Genomic DNA, 18,761 nt, shown 5'->3' with positions numbered 1-18,761 from the left:
ATTTGGAGGTCGCACGCAGGGCTACCTCATCACAAGACCGTGAGCCTGACTCACGCCCGCTAAACATACACAGTGACATAGGACCCTTTCACTAATTTGTCCCTCATGTGTACATGCCTCTCCGATGGCCTCACCAGCGCCATCCAACTTCTAACACCAATGTAGAAAAAATCAGGGAGGAGCCCCGACCAGGACTCAAACCCGCGTCATTGACTGTCATCATCCCAACAACCTCATCTGTTACGTCAAGATATCTGAACTGCTTAACAAGGTTGCGAGGTGTAAGGAAACTTGTAGTAGGCAAAAACGATTTCAGAGTCAGCCAGCATAACTTCTGCTCAACTCAGAAAAGGGAATTAACAGTTTGAAGTGGATATATTATCCCAGACACCTCTGACATTTTACATGCATTTTATCTACTCAAATGAGTGGTTTCATTCGCACAGAGTGGAACTAAGTGTGATGATGAAAATAAATCCTCACTGTTAAGTTGGAACATTTCCACCAAGTTTTCCTAAATGTGTATTTATTAGTGGTGGGCACCAATATTGATTAAAACTGGTTGAGTTAGTTTTAGGCTTCCAGAACATTCACACCTTGCCGAAAGGGCAACCAGTTGTCTGGACTTCAGGATCACCTTTATTTGCCAGTTACATTTACATGTACCAGTAATTTGGCAGAACATATACAGACAGAATATATACAGGGTAGACGAAGTTACACACATCCACATTCAGTGTGTATAGCAGTACCAGTCTATTCAGCCACTACTTGTACTCCGTATCATATGCCAAAGGTGACTACACAGAGATGTATTTTTACTGTTCTAATTACGCCTGTAACCAGTTTATAATAGCAATAAGGCACCTCTGGGGTTTGTGATATACGGCCAATATACCACAGCTAAGGACTGTATCCAGACACTCCACGTTGTGCCGTGCATAACAACAGCCTTTAGTCGTGGTGTATTGGCCATATACCACCGTGTTGGAAATGGATCACAGCAGTGATTGAATGAGGGTGTGGGACACGAGTTGAGGTGTTCAGAGGCTTGACCAGTGCAGGACAGGATTTGACTGGGAAGACAAAAAACTATAAGACAGCACATTACAGAGTTAGACAAAAGAGTTAAGAATGAGTTAGTCCAAGCAAGGAGTAAAATCATTGATGTGTTATATTGTGATTGTGTATGTTATTGACTCTACATACAGTAATGAGAGAAAATGGATAGGGGTACTCACAGTGCTTGGAGGGGAAACATTCAATGTGCCAGTGGATGAGGGGGCACCTGAGACGTGGCTTCGGTTCATGTCAGGAGAAAGTTGACAGTGGTAGTGGAGTAGAGTAGTCATCGCCTCTTAAATCATGGGAATAGGAGGGGACTTACCTGTAAATACAAATAGCAGATACATTCCATTACAGCTGAGCCATCGTAGGTTTGGACAAAGAATTTCTCTATGAACTTGAACTCAGACATCTCAAAAGTCAAACACAGACTGCACATCTCGCACACTTGACAAATTAAAGCATCCCAACAAATGTACCTGAATAAAGGCCTGTTCATCCACATACCTGATGGTAACTGACGACTGCAAGCAGACTGGTTGATCAGACTGAAAAATCTTCTTGTTTTCATCCGATACAGAATGTCAGATTTCTAATGTTTAGCCTAGGCTGCTGCAACATTCATGTCATGAGTTTTTGCTTGTGTCTGTCTGGAGTGATTGTGTTATCATCTTTTGCTAAATAAATACCGTAGGAAAGTGGAAATCCTACCTGAGCACATGCAAAAAAATTAGCTGTCAACCTCTCTCTTTAATCTAACTTTTAATGGATAATACGATGGAAGCTATCAAATCATTCTGAATTGTTTTTTGACATCCCAAAAAGACAGTCGAAAGTTCGATATGTTCAGTAAGTGAAGCATCGTAACGTGCAATTACCTCTAACGGAACTTTCCCTCTCGTTGTGGCAGCATGCTGATAGGTCTGCTGTTAGAACCATTAAAGACCGATTTACCACTCTTGGGTAATGGAATGACTTTGGCTTCCCTCCAGGCCTGAGGACAAAGACTTTCCCCTAAACTCAGATTAAAGATATGACTGATACTGTAGGAGTAGCTACCATCCTCAGTAGCTTTCCATTTAAGCTGTCAATGCCAGGAGGTTTGTCATTATAGATCGATAACAATTTTTCCACCTCTCCCACACTAACTTTACAAAATTCAAACTTACAATGGTTTTCTTTCATTATTTGTTTTCTTTATGCATGAGTACATGGCTCACTGTTCGTTATTGTCATTTCTTGCATTAGTTTGCCCACTTTGCCAATGAAGAAATCGGTAAAATAATTTACAACATTAAATGGTTTTGTGATGAATAATACATCTGATTCGATGAAAGATGGAGTTCAATTTGTTTTTCTGCCCATAATTTCATTTTTCCATCATTCTTTTTATCATTGATCTTGGTTTCATAATTCAGTGTCCTCTTCTTTTTGTTGAGTTTAGTTACCTAATTTCTCAATTTGCAGTAAGTCAGCCAGTCAGATGTGCAGCCAGACCCATTAGCCACTCCTTTTGCCTCATCTCTTTCAACCATACATTTGTTCAATTCCTCATCAATCCATGAATGATTAATAACAGTTTGAATAGCCAGTTTCTTAACAGGTGCATGTTTGCCAATAATTGGAAGAAGCAATTCCATAAATTCATCAAGTGCAGCATCTGGATGCTCCTTATTAATCACATCAGACCAACAAATGTTTTTAACATCATCCACATAAGAGACATAGCAAAATCTTTTGTATAATCTCTAAAGGAGATGAGATGATGGCGGCAACCCTCGTATTTAGACCCTTGTATGCTTCATTCCGCAACGAGCCATTGTTTACAGTTCTGTAGCCTGGCGTCCTTAATCAACCAAACTATATCACCAAATAAAGTTGCCAGTCAACAGAGGCATATCCAATTTCCCTTGAAAGAATACTTACAATTTGACGTGTTGATTGTGTCCTTCGCTGCCAAATAAGCTCTTAAAGCACATTTTTATCCAGGGTCTCCCATTTTCAGGCTATAGAAGTGGAGTTGACATTGTAGCTTAGTCTTGCGTGACTGCATGGTCTAGAATTGACTACAATGGCAGCTCACAGGCGGAAAACAACACCCAGCCCTTTCCCACCAACTCCATCTATTATGCTCATAATTCCTGCTGTGAAAATAGCTCAAATACGCCAACGCTAACATTTTCCATTGCATTTGTTCAAATAGAGCCCATAGTGTAAAATCAGGTGAGCTGGCACTACTCTTTTTGCAGTTTTGTGGTGGAAAACTGAGCAGGTCGAGCATAACGCGTCAACCCTGTTACCTATAGAAAGATAGGTTGTAAATGCTTTTTGTGAAGCCCGTATTCAATTGCCTTCCCCGGGAGGAAGAGCAGGTGGTGGGCCTACATCTAATCTGACATATCTGCCAGGCACCCAGAGATGTGTGTCCTAACCTGTGTGTCAGAAGGGTGGAAGGATAACAGTAGTTGAATGTCATCCGAATAGCAATGATAGGAGAGACGATGTGAGGATATGACAGAGCCAAATTACTTGGTGTATAGAAAGAAGAGGATAGGGCCTAAATCTGAGCCCCTTGGGACACCAGTTGTAAGAGTACGAGGTGCAGACAGATCATCGCCACCTCACCTGGTGCGACCGGCCTGTCAGGTAGAAGATAATCCAAGAGTGTGCCGACCCTGAAACGCCCAGCCCTGAGAGGGTGGAGAACAGGATCTGGTGGTTCACAATGTCAAAGGCAGCGGATAGATCTAGGAGGATGAGAACAGAGGAGAGAGAGACAGCTTTGGCAGTGTGGAGAGCCTCTGTGACACAGAGAAGAGCAGTCTCGTTTCAGTGACCCGTGTTGAAGCCTGACTGGTTTGTTCTGAGAGATATAATGAGAGAGTTGATCACAGACAGCACACTCAAGTGTTTTGGAAGGAAACGGAAGTAGGGATGCAGGTCTGTAGTTTTTGGCGTCAGATGATTCGAGTGTTGGTTTCTTGAGGAGGGGATTGACTTGGGCCATTTTGAAGTCAATGCGGACGCAGCTAGTGGTCAGGGATGAGTTGATGAGACAAGTGAGGAATGGGAGAAGTTCTCTGGAGATGGGAGAAATATAATCTTGTTAGAGAGGGGAGAAAGAGGTCAAGGCGTAGGGTAGTTCTGTGTGAGTGGGATCAGTGTACTAAATAGGCTGAGTGAATGAGGAGTGGATGTTGTCAACCTTCTTTTCAAAGTGGTTGATAAAGTCGTCCGCCGAGAGGGAGGAAAGAGGGAGAGGGGCTGGAGGATTAAGGAGGGAGGAGAATAAAGAAAATAGTTCCCTAGGGTTTGAGGAGGAAGCTTGAAATGTAGAGTGATGGAAAGTGGCTTTAGTAGCAGATACAGAGGAAGAGAAGGTAGAGAGGAGGGAGTGAAAGGAAAATAGGTCCTCCAGAAGTTTAGTTTTACTGAATTTTTGCTTAGCTGCCCGCAGCCCTGTTCTGTAAGCTCGTAATGAGTCACTCAACCACGGAGCAGGAGGGGAGGTCTGAGTATGCAGGGAGGAAAGGGGACAGTGCAAGTCATAGGATGCAGACAGGGAGGAGAGTAGGGTCGAATAGGCAGAATCAGGAGACAGGAGGCAGAAGGATTTAGAAAAAGAGCGAGATTATAGGATAGAAGAGGAGAGAATAGTGGGAGAGAGAGAGCGAAGATTGCGATGGCGCATGACCACCTGAGTTAGGGCTGAGTGGTTAGGGTTGGAAAGGGAGACAGAAAAGGTAACAAAGTAGTGATCAGAGAACTGGATGGGGGTTGCAGTGAGATTAGTAGGTGAATAGCCTCTAGTAAAGATGAGGCCAAGCGTCTTACTTGCCTTGTGAGTTGGAGGGGATTGCGAAAAGTGAGGTGAAATGAGGCAAGGAGGGGAAAGAGAGAGTTGGAAAGGAATTAATTGAAGGCAGACAACTGTCTACACACACCATTGTTACTTGTTTATAGTTTACTTTAGTTAATAAATATATTTGTGTTATTCCTTGATCTCCACGTTGTCTCTTTTGTTACGGGCTATGAGCCGGTTCGTGACAAGTGGGGGCTCATCAGGGATCTGAACCCGGGACCTCTTGCAAATAACAATGGCGCCGTGACGACCCTCCCACTCCGTCTGCTGAATTCTTTCTCTTTGCTCTTGTTTTCCTTAATAGAATGTCTGTGGGCGGAGCCGGGAGGGTCGTCAACGAAATGGTACACAGTTGGGCTCGGGTGTGTCCTGGGGATAACACAGCATTCCCCCATTCATTGAGTAGACTCTCTCCACGCAGACAAATTGTTGGATTTTGGTTGTGGCATTTTTGTGGCTGTTTGTTTGTTTGCTTTGGCACCTCTCAACACCCCCATTATTACATCTATGCACACATCCACTCACTAACTACTGACTACACACACCATTGTCACTTGTTTATAGTTTAATTTAGTTGATAAATACATTTTTGTTATTCTTTTATCTCCACGTTGTCTCCCTTTTTGTTACGGGCCACAGGATGGTTCGTGACAGGAGGTTGAAGTCACCAAGTATGAAGAGTGGCGAGCCATCGTCAGGAAATTAACTTATCGAGGTGTCAAGCATATTGACATCAGTCTCCAAGGGCAACTGATGGGCAATAGATGACAACAATGTTAAGCTTGAGTGGACAAGTGACAGTGACAGCATGGAATTCAAATGAAGAGATGGGCAGGTGAGAGAGGGAGAAAATAGAACATCTCCAGTTACGAGTAATCAGTAGCCCTGTGCCACCACATGCTATTAGACTATGAGAAAAAACTCTGTCAGATTAAGAGAGAGCAGCAGGAGTTGCAGTGTTCTCTGGGGTGATCCATGTCAAATCAGGGTCAAAACATCAAGGGACTGAAGTGCAGCATATGGGGCGGCAGTGTAGCCTAGTGGTTAGAGCGTTGGACTAGTAACCGGAAGGTTGCGAGTTCAAACCTCCGAGCTGACAAGGTACAAATCTGTCGTTCTGCCCCTGAATAGGCAGCTAACCCACTGTTCCCAGGCCGTCATTGAAAAGAAGAATTTGTTCTTAACTGACTTGCCTGGTTAAATAAAGGTAAAATAAAAAATCAAATTAAAATAGGCTAAGATGAACTTGGCGTTCTTGACCACAGAACAGCAGTTCCAAACTCTGCCAGAGACCCGGAATTCCACATGAGTTGTGCGCGCAGGGTGCAGTAAATTAGAAGGGTTGTTGCCAAGGGGTGGGGAACGTCTATAAAGCCCACACAACGTATACAGTGCCTTCAGAAAGTATTCACACCTGTTGACGTTTTACACATTTTGTTGTGTTACAAAGTGGGATTAAAATGCATGTAATTGTCATTTCTTGTCAACAATCTACACAAAATACTTGACTGTCAAAGTGGGAGAAAAATGTGAACATTTGTAAAAGTTAAAAATAAAACAATAATACAGTGCATTCGGAAAGTATTCAGACCCTTTGACTTTTCCACGTTTTGTTACTTTCTGTCCTTGGTCATTGATAATGTATGATTTTACAACTCAGAAAGAGTCACATGAGGATGCTGTATACCAGAGATTACAGTGGGGCAAAAAAGTATTTAGTCAGCCACCAATTTTGCAAGTTCTCCCACTTAAAAAGGTGGGAGAGGCCTGTAATTTTCATCATAGGTAGTACACTTCAACTATGACAGACAAAATGAGGAAAAAAATCCAGAAAATCACATTGTAGGATTTTTAAAGCAGGAAGCACCAGTGACTCGGTCTATAAAAAAGTAGTCAGATGAAGCAGATGCTAAACTGCAGGACTGTTTTGCGAGCACAGACTGGAATATGTTCAGGGAGTCTTCTGCTGGCATTGAGTACACCACATCAGTCACTGGCTTTATCAATAAGTGCATCGAGGAAGTCGGCCCCACAGTGACTTTACCCAAACCAGAAGCCATGGATTACAGGCAACATTCTCAATGAGCTAAAGGGTAGAGCTGCCGCTTTCAAGGAGCAGGACTCTAACCCGGAAGTTGATCAGAAATCCCACTATGCCCTCCGACAAACCATCAAACAGGTAAAGCGTCAATACAGAACTAAGATTGAATCGTACTACATCGGCTCCGACGCTCGTCGGATGTGGCAGGGTTTGCAAACTATTACAGGCTACAAAGGGAAGCACAGCCGAGAGCTGCCCAGTGACACGAGCCTACAAGATGAGCTAAATAACTTCTATGCTCGCTTCTAGGCAAGTAACACTACAACATGCATGAGAGCATCAGCTGTTCCAGACGACTGTGTGATCACACTCTCCGCAGCCGAAGTGAGTAAGACCTTGAAACAGGTCAACATTCACAAGGCCGCAGGGCCTGACAGATTACAAGGACGTGTACTCCGAGCATGCTCTGACCAACTGGCAAGTGTCTTCACTGACATTTTCAACCTCTCCCTGTCTGGGTCTGTAATACAAACATATTTCAAGCAGACCACCATAGTCCCTGTGCCCAAGAACACTAAGGTAACCTGCCTAATTGACTACCGACCCGTAGCACTCACGTCTGTAGCCATGAAATGCTTTGAAAGGCTGGTCATGGCTCACATCAATACCATTATCCCAGAAACCCTAGACCCACTCCAATTTGCATACGGCACCATTCATTGACTACAGCTCAGCCTTCAACACCATAGTGCCCTCAAAGCTCATCACTAAGCTAAGGACCCTGGGACTAAACACCTTCCTCTGCAACTGGATCCTGGACTTCCTGACAGGCCGCCCCCAGGTGGTAAGGTTAGGTAACAACACATCTGCCACGCTGATCCTCAACACGGGGGCCCCTCAGGGGTGGGTGCTCAGTCCCCTCCTGTACTCCCTGTTCACACATGACTGCATGGCCAGGCACGACTCCAACACTATCATTACGTTTGCTGATGACACAAAAGTGGTTGGCCTGATCACTGACAATGATGAGACAGCTTATAGGGAGGATGTCAGAGACCTGACCATGTGGTGCAAGGACAACAACCTCTCCCTCAACGTGATCAAGACAAAGGAGATGATTGTGGACTACAGGAAAAGGAGGACCGAGCACGCCACCATTCTCATCGACGGGGCTGTAGTGAAGCAGGTTGAGAGCTTCAAGTTCCTTGGCGTCCACATCACCAAACAATCTAACATGGTCCAAGCACACCAAGACAGTTGTGAAGAGGGCACGACAAAACCTATTCCCCCTCAGGAAACTGAAAAGATGTGGCATGGGTCCTCAGATCTTCAAAAGGTTTTACAGCTGCACAATCAAGAGCATCCTGACGGTTTGCATCACTGCCTGGTATGGCAACTGCTCAGCCTCCGACCGCAAGGCACTACAGAGGGTAGTGCGTAAGGCCCAGTACATCACCGGAGTCAAGCTTCCTGCCATCCAGGACCTCTATACCAGTCTGTGTCAGAGGAAAAGGCCCTACAAATGGTTTAAAAAACTGTTCTCTCTGCCACCACACGGCAAGCAGTCCTGGAGCGCCACGTCTAGGTCCAAGAGGCTCCTAGTTTCTATAGTTTCTACCCCAAGCCATAAGACTCCTGAACAGCTGATCAAATGGCTACCCAGACCATTTTCACCCCCCTCCCTCTGGAACGCTGCTGCTACTCTCTGTTATTGTCCATGCATAGTCACTTTAATAACTCTACCTACATGTACATATTACCTCAATTACCTCGACACCGGTGCCCCCGCACATTGACATTGACTCTGTACCCCCTGTATATAGCCCTGCTATTGTTATTTACTGCTGCTCTTTAATTATTTGTTATTCTTATCTCTAACTTTTTTTGTTGAGATTTTCTTAAAACTGCATTGCTAGTTAAGGGCTTGTGATTATGAATTTCACTGTAAGGTCTACACCTGTTGTATTCGGTGCATGTGACAAATTACATTTGATTTGATTTGATAGATGTTCGGTCTTAGTAAGGATGTGTTCCACTCTAAATAAAACCATTCATTTGAATAGATCAAAAGGCACGTGAAAAGTTTGAGGTGTCCTGGAAAATGTTAGTTCCTTTTTCTGAGTGGAGAAGTGATAGATCTCTAAAATGTTAGTTCCTTTTTTAGAAAAAATCATATTCTTCTGAAAAGGAACAAACATTTTCCCAGACACATCTGAAACTTTTCACATGCATTGTTGTTTATTGATATTAGTGGTTTTATTCTCACATTCCTCAAAGTGGAAGTGTGATGATGGGAACACATCCTCACTAAGACTAAACATTTCCCTAAGTTTAGCTAAATGTGTATTCATCTATCTATAATATTCAGGGCTACCTTAACTTCTTGCTCCAGCCAAACCACACACGTTAGTTTCTTACATTTTAGTAAACACTCTCATCCAGAGTGATTAATCAAAGGATTAATTTGTAGACAAACTAGAATTAAAGCCAGACTAATTCAGTGGCACAGATGGAACTATCCAAGCAGAAAATACATCTCCTTCAAATATTGATATTTGATTGTGTAGACAAAATTCAGTATCATTTTTGGATTACAATAAATAGTCTAATAACTTGTTGAAATGTTAACAAAACAATTCATAGGTCAAGGCAGGTCTGTGGAGATAACTTTTAAATGGTTGAAAGCGCAGTGATAGACATTTGGCTGACAACTAAATCGCAAAACAGACATTGTTTTTTCATTAGAATTTGGTTTTGCATTTAGATGGTTGAAATCATAATCATAACACATTGGAAATTCAGTAAACTTTTTGAGTTGGTGTGTATAGTTTGTAATCTCATTAATCAATGTCTCAACCAAGTATTACCTGTCACACCCTGATCTATTTCACCTGTCTTTGTGCTTGTCTCCACCCCCCATCGGGTGTCTCCCATCTCCCACTCTTATCCCCTGTGTATTTATACCTGTGTTCTCGGTTTGTCTGTTGCCAGTTTGTTTTGTTCGTAAAGCCTACCAGTGTTTCCCCCCTTGCTCCTGGCTTTTCTAAAGTTCCTGTTTTCTAGTTTTGACCATTCTGCCTGCTGTCCTGTACCTTGTCCCACCACACTGAATTGTTGACCTCTGCCTGCCCTGAGACTGCCTGCTGTTGTGTACCTTATGGACTCTGATCTGGATTACTGACCTCTGCTTGACCTGTCGTTTGGCCTGCCCCCTGTTCTAGTAATACACTTGTATTACTTACTTACTTATTACTTACTTCACTATTTACTTTTTCTGCATCTGGGTCTTTCCTAAAATGTGTTAATTATCCATGTTGAAATTGTGGTTTGCCGAATGGGTACTTTCAATACTTCTTCTTTCTTGAACTTTATTACTCATTTTGTCACGTACGTCCCATAGATTTCTGCCCCTTCCTATCACATTCTTCCACTGAAACAAAAAACCTTTAAGATAAGTGACAAAATCAGAACAGAGACCTGAAAGAAGAGTTGATTTTGATGCAAATAGTCAGTTGAATTTTAAGTGAACACTTGCGTAGCACCTAAATAGATTCACTGTTGCTATCGAAGTCATTCTTAAGGGTAGGTTTTAAAGTGCAAATAAAATGTGACATACTTTATCACTCATATCTCATCAATTATGCTAATAGATTTTTTAAAGTCATCAACAGCTCTTGTTTCAATTCAAACCAGAATTGAACTAAACAGACAATAGGCCTCGGGTTTCAAGCTCTGGTTGATTTCAAATGTAATGATATTTAGTGATATTGGATTGTGTTTGGTTGTCATTGCAGCCAACTATCAACTATTTAAGGAGATGTATCCAGAGCCGGATTAGGAAATCATAGGCCTTCATCTCCACCAAAAGTCTAGGTTAAAGAATAGGACTAAAGGACTACTAGGACTAATAGGACTACTTGTTTCACATTCCCTGCATTAAGCTAATATTTTTAATTTACGGATAACCAGGTGCACACTCAAACACTCTGACATGATTTACAAACAAAGCATTTGCGTTTCCTGAGTCTTTGAGTCCGCCAGATCAGAGACAGTAGGGATTAAACAAGGATCTTATCTTGATTAGTGTGTAAATTGGACAATTTTCCTGTCCTGCTAAGCATAAAAAAATGTAACGAGTACTTTTGGGTATCAGGGAAAATATATGGAGTAAAAAGTACATCATTTTCTTTAGGAATGTAGTGAAGTAAAGTAAAAGTTTGCAAACATATAAATAGTCAAGTAAAGTACAGAACCCCAAAAAACTACTTAAGTAGTACTTTAAAGTTTTTCTCTTTCATTAAGTACTTTACACCCCTGCATATCAAATGAGATACATCTCCTTCAAATATTGATATTTGGTTGTGTAGACACAATTCCATATCCCTTTTGGAATACAATAAATAGCCTAATAACTTGTCAACATGTTAACAAATGAAATGTTGTAGTCACATTCAAACCAAAAATTTAATGAAGTTAATGAATTGGATAAAGCCAGTGGTTCAGATTAAACTATCCAAACAGTAGGCTACATCTCCTTTAAATGTTGATATTTGGTTACTTTTGTAATACAGTAAATAGCCAAACGTTAAGGCTATTTTACAAACAAATGTAACATTCAGCCTTAAAATGAGTAACACATCCATGGCCACATTTTGAGTATAAGATGGCATGCATAGGTTGAGGCAGGTCTGTGGAGATCTTCACAAGTGCTGTAATAATCTGTGCAGAATCTCGAATGGCTTTGATTACTTTCACCATGTACTTTTAATGTAATCTCAACTGCAATCCAGGTAGTCTATCATTGCTATGCAGATGACACACAATTAATCTTCTCCTTTCCCCCTTCTGATGACCAGGTGGCGAATCGCATCTCTGCATGTCTGGCAGACATATCAGTGTGGATGACGGATCACCACCTCAAGCTGAACCTCGGCAAGACGGAGCTGCTCTTCCTCCCGGGGAAGGACTGCCCGTTCCATGATCTCGCCATCACGGTTGACAACTCCATTGTGTCCTCCTCCCAGAGCGCTAAGAACCTTGGCGTGATCCTGGACAACACCCTGTCGTTCTCAACCAACATCATGGCGGTGGCCCGTTCCTGTAGGTTCATGCTCTACAACATCCGCAGAGTACGACCCTGCCTCACACAGGAAGAGGCGCAGGTCCTAATCCAGGCACTTGTCATCTCCCGTCTGGATTACTGCAACTCGCTGTTGGCTGGGCTCCCTGCCTGTGCCATTAAACCCCTACAACTCATCCAGAACGCCGCAGCCCGTCTGGTGTTCAACCTTCCCAAGTTCTCTCACGTCACCCCGCTCCTCCGCTCTCTCCACTGGCTTCCAGTTGAAGCTTGCATCCGCTACAAGACCATGGTGCTTGCCTACGGAGCTGTGAGGGGAACGGCACCGCAGTACCTCCAGGCTCTGATCAGGCCCTACACCCAAGCAAGGGCACTGCGTTCATCCACCTCTGGCCTGCTCGCCTCCCTACCATTGAGGAAGTACAGTTCCCGCTCAGCCCAGTCAAAACTGTTCGCTGCTCTGGCCCCCAATGGTGGAACAAACTCCCTCACGACGCCAGGACAGCGGAGTCAATCACCACCTTCCGGAGACACCTGAAACCCCACCTCTTCAAGGAATACCTAGGATAGGATAAGTTATCCTTCTCACCCCCCCCCTTAATGATTTAGATGCACTATTGTAAAGTGGCTGCTCCACTGGATGTCAGAAGGTGAATTCACCAATTTGTAAGTCGCTCTGGATAAGAGCGTCTGCTAAATTACTTAAATGTTAATGTTAAATGTTTGGTTCTGCTATTAGATGAAGCACAGGGATAACAAAATATATTGTATAAATAAATAAAATATCTGACATTGTATTCCCATTTGAACTTTTCTGTATTTCTAAATGATTGAAAGAGCAGTGATAAACATTTGGCTGACAACTAAATCGACAAGTACACATTGTTTTTCTATTGGAATTTGGTTGTGCATTTAGATGGTTGAATCCATAGCAATAACTCATTGAAAATCCAGCTAACTTTTGCCTGTCTTTTTGAGTTGGTTGTCGTCTCAATGTCTCAACCAAATATGACCCAATAATCTACGTTGAAATGATGTGGTGTGTCCAGCGGGTACTTTCAATACTTCTTCTTTCTTTAACTTTAAAACGCATTTTGTCACTTTACGTTCCATCGATTTAGTCCCTCCCTGCCACGTTCTATCCCTGAAAAACAAAAAACCTTTAAGATAAGTGACAAAATCAGAACAGAGACCTGAAGGAAGAGGTGAGTTTGATATAAATGTTCAGTTGAATTTTAGGTGTGTTCTTACGTAGCTCCTTTTAAATAATTAACTTGGGAAAAAGAATTGTTTAAGTTTGTGAAGAGGATTTGACACCCCTCTGTTTCATGACAGTAGAAACTAAGGACCAACGTTTTCCACATTGAAGGTGCTAATGTTTGAATTTCAATTCTGTAAATGCAGCCACATGGTATATAACCAGAAAGACCATTGACATGAATTATGACTGGTTATAAGAATGACCTCACTGAGAACCCTTACTGCAATGCTAAGTTAAAACATACATTTAGAAAATGGTGTGTTTTACAATGAGTAACATTGTGTATCAAACAATTCCTCCCCTAGTGACAACATGAATTTCTCAGAGGAGTACTTGGAGGATTATTATGACATGTTCATTCAAACTGACCAATCAGAGCAGCTAAATCAGTCCATACGGGTGGTGTCCATAGTCATCTACAGCATAACCTGTGTCCTTGGTATCCCAGGAAACTCATTTGTCATCTGGATAGCTGGAGTGAAGATGAAGAGGACAGTCAACACTGTCTGGTTTGTAAACCTGGCTGTAGCAGACCTCCTCTGCTGTATCTCCATACCCTTCTCATTAGTTGAAATCATATTGAACCAACACTGGCCATTCGGAGAGGCTATGTGTAAGGTTATCCCCTCTGTCATGTATCTCAACATGTTTGCCAGCGTCTTCACCCTGGTTCTCATCAGCCTGGACCGATTTGTCCTGATCATCCTGCCTGTCTTGGCCCAGAACCACCGGAGCATCACCCTGGCCTGGTTGCTGTGTGGTCTGGCCTGGGTCCTGGCCTTGCTCCTCAGTCTCCCCACCATGATTCATAATGGGACCATCGATAGTGTCGACAATGACGAAATCATTATGTGCACCTCTGTACACCCCCTTGGCGAAAACAACATTAGGGGCTTCTTTTCTGCCATCAAAGCCACCCATGTTCCCAGGCTGGTCCTCGGTTTCCTCGTTCCCCTGACAGTCATCGCTGTCTGCTACCTGCTCATCGGCAGGAAGGTGAGCAGCGCTCACTTCAAGTCTCAGAGGACCTTCTGGCTCATTCTGGCTGTGGTGGCAGCATTCTTTGTGTGCTGGCTGCCGTATCACACCATAGGTATGGTGATTGGGTATGGTAGGTTTGCCTCGGCAGATGAAGCCTGGAATTGGTACCCCCTTGCCATCTCTCTGGCCTATGTCAACAGCTGCCTCAACCCTGTCCTGTATGTGTTTATGGGCCAGGACTTCAAGGAGAGGGTCAGGGTCTCTTTTCGTAAAATATTTGAGAATGTCTTCAGTGAGGATGCCATAACACACACATCTGTGACTCATGTCTGAGTCCAAAATATCTGATAACTCTCCTGGGTCGTATTCATAAAACAGCATACTTAAGTTATAGATAATGCTAAGAGTGGCTACTTTGGGTGGCTACTTTGAAGAATCTCAAATATAAAATATATTTGTTTAACACTTTTTTGGTTACTACATGATTCCATATGTGTTATTTCATAGTTTTGATGTCTTCACTATTATTCTACAATATAGAAAATAGTAAAAAAGAAAGAAAAAAAACCCCTTGAATGAGCAGGTGTGTCCAAACCTTTGACTGGAACGGTATATTCTTTATTATTGGTGTGTAGAAAAGGAACTGGGAGCCAGTGTCTAGATTACTCTAATCAAGGCATTCCAAGTAAAAAAAAACATTTTTTATAGCCATCCACCACTTACACATTCCTCTCATGCTTACTGTAATATCTGTCATTTAAAAAAATAAACAGTCTGAAGATCAACTGACTGGTTGGCATAGATGTTCTCCATTAAAGCCACATAGTGGTTCTATAGAGCAATGATAAGCATCACACTAACCCCATATGATAAACTCATCTATATGATGATAGAGAAGTCACTGTGTAACTGAATAAATATTGAAGTGTTGTGACAACAGCTTGAGTTCATTTATATGTCAGAAAATCTGATCACTCTCGCTGACAGCTTCATTTTCTCAAAGTTATCTCCTGGTATGTGATGACTGTCATATTGGGTAGATTTGAGTTTTGTTTGGATAAGAGGAGTCAAATATTATCTGATCCCCTGCTTGGAAATGGAAATGTACATTTGAACTTAAAGGAGCAAACAGCATTTGCTACATCATTTGCTACATTGTATTTACTTTGCCACCATGGCCTTTTTTTGCCTTTACCTCCCTTTTCTCACCTCATTTGCTCACATCGTATATAGACTTGTTTATACTGTATTATTGACTGTATGTTTGTTTTACTCCATGTGTAACGCTGTGTCGTTGTATGTGTCGTTGTATGTGTCGAACTGCTTTGCTTTATCCTGGCCAGGTCTCAATTGTAAATGAGAACTTGTTCTCAACTTGCCTACCTGGTTAAATAAAGGTGAAAAAATAAAAATAAAAATACATTTTGAACTTAGAAATTAATGATATGCACTCATTGATTCTTGAAGAATACAACATATGCCTCATGAGCTAAGTTCAACTGTTGTACCCCAACAGAACCCCAAATAAGCTTATTTTTACTCCAATGTTTGTAAACAAACACCAAATAGCCTAAAAACCTAGTTAAAGTAAAATGTTGATATCAATAATGTTCAACCCTTGCATCCATAGCTCTGTCTATGAATTTGAGAGTGGTCTAGCCCCACACATTTATATTTTTACAGAAACAGGGGTGGGGTGTACGCGTTGTAATTGTTTCAACTGCTGATTGCCCCATTAAGTACCTTTCTAGCCTCTATGACTGCATTTACACAGGCAGACCAATTCTGATATTTTTTCCACTAATTGATCTTTTGACCAATCAAATCAGCTCTGAAAAATACATTTTGAAGAAAAAAAAAACGTCTTTGATTGGGCAAAAGATCAATTAGTGGAAAAAAGATCAGAAATGGGCTGCCTGTGTAGACACATACCTTGTGTTACTTTCCTTCTAAGCAATGCAGGAGCCATAAAAATAGGACAACTGGAATGGACAAAGCCCCTCACACCACTGCAATTTGACAGTGCACTTAATGGAATGTCTGCTCTAGTAATTCTAGTTCTATTCACTTATTTTAAACGTCAAACAAATAACGAAAAAGCAAACATAAATCTCTTGCCTCTTATTCTCACAAATGCAAAAAACAGGACATGCTGAACAATATTTATAATAATTATTATTTCTGTAGAGCGCATTTTCCACGCTCAATGTGCATAAATGCAGTGACATTCTGTAAATACAAAGCTCAATTCACTCTTAGACTACCACTGCTCAACTCAGGAAAAGGAACAGTTTAAATGGATACCTTTTCCAAGAAACCTCTGAAACCTTATCAAATGAGTGGTTTCATTCTGATAGGTCTCAGAATGGAAGTGTGACGATAATAACACCTCATCACTAAAATACTGAACATTTACACTTGACATTTTTGTCATTTAGCAGACGTTCTTATCCAGAGCGACTTACAGTTAGTGCATCAGGTTTTGCTAAATGTGTATTGATGAGTGTATATTTATTTTAATCCTGTTAGTGATCCCTTCACGCGCCAATCCCTTTAGCGTAATCGATTTGACAACATCCAGTGAAATTGCAGTGCGCCAAATTCAAACTACAGAAATAGCAATATTCAAGATTCACAACAAATATAAGTGTAATTCTTCAAAATAAAGCTTAACTTCTTGTTAATCCATCCACAGTGTCAGATATCAAAAATTACCAAAAATACCAAAATGTCAATTTATTTGGTGCGTTTGATTCAGAAATACACCGGTTCCAACTCACCCAACATGACTACAAAGTATCTAATAAGTTACCTGTAAAGTTGGTCCAAACATTTCAAACAACGTTCCTAATGCAACCTAAGGTATCCTAAAACGTAAATAATCGATCAAATTTAAGACGGGATAAACTGTTTCCAATACCGGATAAAAACAACGTGAAGGGCGTTCCAGTTCACAAGCACCAAAATACTAGAGACCTTCAGAGTGACACTTACAAAGAACAGCCATACTTCTTCATTTCTGAAAACAAAAACATCGAAACAATTTCAAACAAAACAAGAGTTTAACGGACAAAATGTAGGTATTTCAATCCCCATTCTGTTCCATTTGCTTCCGTTTAAGAATATTATTTCAACAGGATAGGCAGAGTGAATACACCCCTGATCACCAGCACACACAGTTCACTTTAAACGTCTTATGGATCGCCTTCGCGCCCCAATCCCTTTAGCGGGATCGATTTGACAACACCCAGTAAAATTGCAGCACCAAATTCAAAAACTGAAATACTCATAATAAGAATTCAAAAAGCATACAAGTGTTATACATCAGTTTCAAGATTAACTTCTTGTTAATCCAGCCACAGTGTCAGATTTCAAAAAGGCTTTACGGCGAAAGCAGACCATGCAATTATCTGAGGACAGCGCCCAGCATACCAACAGATGAAAATCAGATTTAAACCTGGCAGGTGCTACACAAAAGTCAGAAATAACGATATAATTCATGCCTTACCTTTGAAGATCTTCTTCTGTTGGCACTCCAAAATGTCCCATAAACATCACAAAAGGTACTTTTGTTCAATAATTTGCTTTTTTATATCCCCAAAATGTCAATTTATTTGACGCATTTGATTCAGAAAAACACCGGTTCCAACTTGCCCAAATCGCCTACAAAGTACAGTGGGGCAAAAAAGTATTTAGTCAGCCACCAATTGTGCAAGTTCTCCCACTTAAAAAGATGAGAGAGGCCTGTAATTTTCATCATAGGTACACTTCAACTATGGCAGACAAAATGAGGGAAAGAAATCTAGAAAATCACATTGTAGGATTTTTAATGAATTTATTTGCAAATTATGGTGGAAAATAAGTATTTGGTCACCTACAAATAGGCAAGATTTCTGGCTCTCACAGACATGTAACTTTTTCGTTAAGAGGTTCCTCTGTCCTTGACTCGTTACCTGTATTAATGGCACCTGTTTGAACTTGTTATCAGTATAAAATATCTGTCCACAACCTCAAACAGTCACACTCCAAACTCCACTATGGCCAAGACCAAAGAGCTGTCAAAGGACACCAGAAACAAAATTGTAGACCTGCACCAGGCTGGGAAGACTGAATCTGCAATAGGTAAGCAGCTTGGTTTGAAGAAATCAATTGTGGGAGCAATTATTAGGAAATGGAAGACATACAAGACCACTGATAATCTCCCTCGATCTGGGGCTCCACGCAAGATCTCACCCCGTGGGGCCAAAATGATCACAAGAACAGTGAGCAAAAATCCCAGAACCACACGGGGGGACCTAATGAATGACCAGCAGAGAGCTGGGACCAAAGTAACAAAGCCTACCATAAGAAACACACTATGCCGCCAGGGACTCAAATCCTGCAGTGCCAGATGTTTCCCCTTGCTTAAGCCAGTACATGTCCAGGCCCGTCTGAAGTTTGTCAGAGAGCATTTGGATGATCCAGAAGAAGA

General features: G+C 41.7%; 1 protein-coding gene across 1 annotated transcript; it reads left to right on the top strand.

Annotated features, from left to right (window-relative positions):
• The first annotated feature begins 12,656 nt into the window (after positions 1 to 12,656).
• Positions 12,657 to 15,714, top strand: LOC135548175 (C3a anaphylatoxin chemotactic receptor-like). Its single transcript, XM_064977504.1, has 2 exons — positions 12,657 to 13,253; positions 13,615 to 15,714. The coding sequence occupies exon 2, from the start codon at positions 13,622 to 13,624 to the stop codon at positions 14,621 to 14,623; it is 1,002 nt and encodes a 333-aa protein (XP_064833576.1). The 5' UTR covers positions 12,657 to 13,253; positions 13,615 to 13,621; the 3' UTR covers positions 14,624 to 15,714.
• The last annotated feature ends 3,047 nt before the right edge of the window (positions 15,715 to 18,761 follow it).

This window comes from Oncorhynchus masou, chromosome 11 (assembly GCF_036934945.1).
Source record: "Oncorhynchus masou masou isolate Uvic2021 chromosome 11, UVic_Omas_1.1, whole genome shotgun sequence".
NCBI classification, from domain to species: domain Eukaryota; kingdom Metazoa; phylum Chordata; class Actinopteri; order Salmoniformes; family Salmonidae; genus Oncorhynchus; species Oncorhynchus masou.
Note: the sequence above shows the minus strand (reverse complement) of the source record. Positions and strands in the feature narration are given on the sequence as shown.

Bases quoted from the DNA above. Each gene is read 5' to 3' on its own strand.
- LOC135548175 (XM_064977504.1), top strand. From the start codon at position 13,622: ATGAATTTCTCAGAGGAGTACTTGGAGGATTATTATGACATGTTCATT.